Raw genomic sequence first — 5,311 nt, 5'->3', positions numbered from 1 at the left:
AAATGTATCAACCGTGTAAGAGAATTTTACACCGTCAATAAATCATAGATGTTGGATGTTGAAAGAAGTTTAACTTTTATTTTAATCATCTATAAAATAATACAAATAAATTATAATGATGAATTAACAATATAATTTTTTTTACACTAATAATACATAAAAATTAATTTCATAAATTAACTTTGTTGTCTTTTATGTTACACAATTTATATGACTACCACGTTTAAATCCTAATCACCACACTCTTTTCCTTTCTTTTGGTAAGATCAACCCCACTCCTTTTCAACTATTATAATTATCTAATAGTGTTCGTCGATTAAAAACAAATTTAGTTGCAAGAAAATTAAATAACATGGACAAAGTTTAATACCGCGGATGAAATCTTAGGTTCAAACATTCTCTCTTCCATTTCACATCTTAAAAATATATTTTTCCAAATAAAACAAAAAAAAAAGCATTAGATCTAAATTCCGAATTTCTAGAAATAGTAAACGTGTCTAATAGTAGTATGATTTAATACAGAAGTGCAGCCAATTAAACTGAAATAAAAAAAGAATTTACAGGTAATGTAAGCATCACCAACCGTAACAAATAAATACATATCCTCTTTCTTCAACAACTGTACACTTTCTGATTAATCAGATAAGGTTCAAGACTCGAGCTGCCAAACTCAACAATTAATCAATGCTACTACATCAACGGTTTACATTACGCCACGTGTCCCGCTTCTTACTCAAAAAACAAAATCTATTATCCCGTGCGGTGTTGCGTTGGATGAAAGATGAAACTCGTTGTTAGGTGTCTTCTGCACAAAGGGGTTTCCAATTTCATCTTCATCATCATCAACTTCATTTAAATTTAATTTTTAATTTCAATTTCAATTTCATTTCAATTTCATTTCGATTTTGATTTCGCGGTTGAACTATAATGGAGGATTATTTGTTTGATGTTATGGAGTTTATGAAGAAACCCTCGATAACCGAAACATTCGTCGATATTTTACTATGCGCCGTTCCGATTTGGCTCGCCGTCATGATCGGTTTAGTGATCGGGTGGTCGTGGCGGCCGCGGTGGACGGGACTTCTCTTTATCGGTCTTCGGAGCAAGTTTCGCTTCCTATGGACGGTTCCGCCGGGATTCGGTGCTCGTCGGTTATGGTTAGCTTTTACCGCTCTCTCTGCTTTTTCTATTTGCCGTAGTTATTGGTCCAATTTCAAAAACAAGGCCAAAGCACAAGATCCGTCTTCGCATTCCGATAACGCAACTTCCAATTCTTCCGACGGAATCAATCACGCTACTCGGTACCTTACTATCTTCATATTTTGGTTTGAATTCAATTTATTAGGTTTTTCTATTGAAATTTATGTTATACAGTGTGGATTCATTTGAAATTTTCATTGCCACGTGTTGATTTCTGATTAGATTCATTTTAAGAGGTGGGTATTATAGTTAGTTTATCATAAGAAATCCTAAAAAATATTGTGGATAGTAGTTTGAAAAATCAAAATATTGAAATATGTATGTATAATGTACAGGGCGTGCGAAGTATATGTTTATGTGATGGTTGCTTTTGCATTTAGATTTTTAGGAATTGGATTTCTTGATGTATGAATTGATCTAGAGTATCATCTAATTGTGTTTGTTTGAGGATAGGGATATTTTAGTGGCTACCCCCTAAATCTTCTTTTCTATTTAGCTACCTTTTAGAGTATGGTTGTAGTATCTCATAGAATAAAAAGATAGATAGATAGATAGATATTGAGAGAGAAAGAGAGTATGATTGTAGCATTCATACTGGTGTAGTAGTTTGTTGTGATGCTTCTTCTTAGTACTTTAAATTGGTTTTGAGTTTATGTTTATGATTTTTCCCAATTTTCCCTCAATATGACAATCAGCTTCTTTTGACTGTATCATGAATTTCATGAATGCACCAATGTTGTTAAATAGCCATTGTAGTGGCGCTATACTGCTTTAGCATAGCGGAATTTGGACAAACCGCTATAAAATGTTGTCAAATAGCCACTAAAGTGGTGCTGTAGTACTATTGCATAACAGAATTTTAACAATATGATGTTTTTCACTATCACCAAGTGAAAACACTGAAATGCACACAAATATTAATTATCGAATTGATGTTCCTACGTAAGTGCTTACTTCTAGTTCTTGGACGACCTTTTGATATATTATATATGCTTCATTGGTGGCGGAAGAGTAAAGTGTCTTATTCATTTTGGAACCTGGTTATTGCACATTTGATAGGTTGGGTGATAAGGCGGATGAAACAGAGCAGAATACAGTTACGCAGGCTGATTTGGAACATCTTCTTCATCTTCTTGAAGGGAAGGATGGAGTGATGGACTGGCAAAATTTTATGGAGAGGTCTACACCAAATATGAAATACAAAGCTTGGCGTTATGACTCTGAGGTAGATTCTGACCTTCAATTTTCACCTCACGGGGACAGTCTATAATATGCCTTAAAAATATACATGTCACGTACAAAAAATTATTTTTGATATCCTTTCTATTCAAGGCATTTTTACTTCCTAGTTTAAAGTGGATTTATGTGATGACTATTTGACACCCAAATGGCTCATTACATAGTCATCATGTATGCTGATGACTATTTCTTTTTGTAGTTTGACTAAAATATATGTGTCTGATGATGGATCTTATAACAGACAGGTTCTACAGTTTACCGTAGTAGAACTGTGTTTGAAGATGCAACTCCCGAGTTGGTGAGGGATTTCTTCTGGGATGATGATTTTCGTCCCAAATGGGACCCTATGCTCGCGCACTGCAAAGTGCTGGAGGAATGCCCTAATGATGGGACATCGATTGTTCACTGGATTAAAAAGGTATTTAGACCAAATATATAGTAACTGTTATATTTAGTGTACACTGACATGGTTCACTTACACTTTCTGCCTATAGTTCCCCTTTTTCTGTAGTGATCGGGAATATATTATCGCTCGAAGGATTTGGCAGGCTGGAAATGCATACTACTGTGTGACAAAGGTATGAGTATGAGTGGTAACATAATTCATTGCAATTTTGTGGCATTTTATCTTGTTTATTTTTCTTTCCCATTAGCTAGCTACCATTCTTCTGTTGGCAGAAAGAAAATCCTGTTGATGTGAAGGGCACTAACAGCCAAAGTTTCAATTTATCACTAAAACCAATTGAGCATAAATTATTCTTGTTCGGTGTTTTTAACTTGTTATGCTAAGAATTTGTTAATTCGAGCTTTCTATTAGTTGATACAATCCATTACTGATATTTCTTTATGTAGCCAATCTAAGTTTTCATAAACCATATACATGCTGTCAATTTTTTTATTCTTTTGAGAAAAGACACAATACATACAATATTGATTATATATGTATACACAAGGTTTATTACCATTTAATCTTCAATGTTGTAGGGGGTGCCATATCCAAGTTTGCCAAAACGTGATAAGCCCAGACGTGTAGATCAATACTTTTCTAGTTGGGTAATCAAACCTGGTAAGAAATGGGCAAAGTTCTATCTTATTTGCTTGTTGACGTTAACTATTTAATAGTGGTGTTTTAACAATTGAGTGTGCGAAATTGATGCAGTGGAATCTCGCAAAGGTGATGGTCAGCTGTCTGCATGCGAGGTTACCCTTTTGCATCACGAAGACATGGGAATTCCAAAAGATGTTGCAAAGTTAGGAGTCCGCCATGGAATGTGGGGAGCTGTCAAGAAATTGCACTCTGGTATGAGAGCTTACCAGAATGCTAGGAAAACAGATGCTTCTTTGTCGAGATGTGCATTGATGGCGAGTAAAACAACCAAGATTTCTTTTGATAGAAACTTGCATTTGTCAAACGCTGGGTCTTTGGTGGAAGAGAGGGGGCAAGGCATCAATAACACTCCGCAAAATGGTCCTGGCCTGGACTGGAAGTGGGTGGCCTTAGGTGGGGCTATTGCTGTGGCTTTGGGTATTCAAAGTGGTGCAGTAGGGCGAGCGTTGTTGGTGGGAGCAGGGCACAGATTTGCTCGGAGATGAGTGATCTAGGATCTCATCAATTTTAATTTTACATTAATCACCATTCAGAAGAACCCTCATAAATTATATTTAGACCATATTTATCACTATCAAGTGCTAATTTTGTGGTTATGTTTTTCTTTTTTACTAGTTTCAACCTTATACGATTCGTCTCGCTTTTGTGCGTTATTTAGTGTCAACGTTCTTTCTTACATGCAGTCTTCTTAGATATCTGTATACAAAGTATACAAAGTATTCAAATGTCTGTTATGGATTGAATGAATTGATTAAAGGAAAAGAACAGGAAATATGGTTCCGAGTCAGAATACTTGTCCTCCTTTTACAACCTAAACACTGCTTTATGAAAGTGAAACTTGTTGCTCCAATAGCAGAAGGGTTGTAGAACTGAAAAAACAAAACTAGATGAAGATGTTTGTAGATGAATAGGAGTGGAGTTGTTTAATAGACCACTTTGAGGTCGTCCACCAATAGATCCCATGAAAAAATAGCTTGCATACCCTTCACTTTCCTAAAAATACTTAAACTTAACTATAGTAACTTAAATAAAATTTGACAAGAATCTTTTACTCAAATAACTCAATTTTTAAATTTTTTTTCTTCAAAATAATTCATATTTCAGATAATTCACTTTAAAGAACTGGTACCAGATGAATTGGCGTCCGCTTTCTAGGTTAAAGGGGTGATGCCAATTGGATTGACTTATACACTCAATGCTGTCAATTTAATTGACGCCTATGTGTTAGGTTTAAGAGGAGACGCCAATTGGTTTGATACCTATATGTGTTGCATATTTTTTTTTGAAAAATAATGTACATTTTATATAAAAGTGAAAATTGGATCAATTGGTATTAATATTAATATGCGTTTACATAAGAATATCCAAAAGACTAATGTCGTTGACCGGGATGACCTAACCGACCTCCGGTACCACATTCCCTAGCTATCCGAACGCGTGGCTCAAACCCACATTGATGATTCAACCCCAGGTGTTTGAGGATTTGAGGATCCAAGAACATCACCACCACCTGCAGAAGATTTCCTAAGATATTCAGACGAATTCGTGTAGTCCTGTGTATGCAATGAAGCGCTACTGCCATAACTGAGTTCGTGACCCATGCCAGAGTAGTTGGTTGTGTTTGAGTTATTGGAGGGAGACCAAGACGATTGAAGGGCGACATTGGTGTGAATGATGCGTCGAGAAAAGGTTGAAATGGTTGTTGTGGTGTTTGGTAGACATATGATTGTTGCATGTTTTGGTTTTGTGATGTTTGAGCTTCTT

At 35.6% G+C, this 5,311-nt stretch overlaps 1 protein-coding gene across 1 annotated transcript; it reads left to right on the top strand.

Moving 5' to 3' along the window:
• The first annotated feature begins 589 nt into the window (after positions 1-589).
• Positions 590-4,223, top strand: LOC127120917 (uncharacterized). Its single transcript, XM_051051526.1, has 6 exons — positions 590-1,301; positions 2,260-2,425; positions 2,681-2,857; positions 2,934-3,017; positions 3,424-3,505; positions 3,599-4,223. Exons 1-6 carry the CDS (start codon positions 928-930, stop codon positions 4,030-4,032), a joined length of 1,317 nt encoding a protein of 438 aa, XP_050907483.1. The 5' UTR covers positions 590-927; the 3' UTR covers positions 4,033-4,223.
• Positions 4,224-5,311: the final 1,088 nt, after the last annotated feature.

Source organism: Lathyrus oleraceus, chromosome 2 (genome assembly GCF_024323335.1).
Source record: "Lathyrus oleraceus cultivar Zhongwan6 chromosome 2, CAAS_Psat_ZW6_1.0, whole genome shotgun sequence".
NCBI classification, from domain to species: domain Eukaryota; kingdom Viridiplantae; phylum Streptophyta; class Magnoliopsida; order Fabales; family Fabaceae; genus Lathyrus; species Lathyrus oleraceus.
This window is presented reverse-complemented; position numbering and strand designations above follow the sequence as displayed.

Excerpts from the sequence above, each read along its gene's own strand:
- LOC127120917 (XM_051051526.1), top strand. The coding sequence starts at position 928 with ATGGAGGATTATTTGTTTGATGTTATGGAGTTTATGAAGAAACCCTCG. Across the intron at positions 2,426-2,680 it reads CTTGGCGTTATGACTCTGAG|ACAGGTTCTACAGTTTACCG; the intron begins GTAGATTCTGAC and ends ATCTTATAACAG. Across the intron at positions 2,858-2,933 it reads TTGTTCACTGGATTAAAAAG|TTCCCCTTTTTCTGTAGTGA; the intron begins GTATTTAGACCA and ends TTCTGCCTATAG.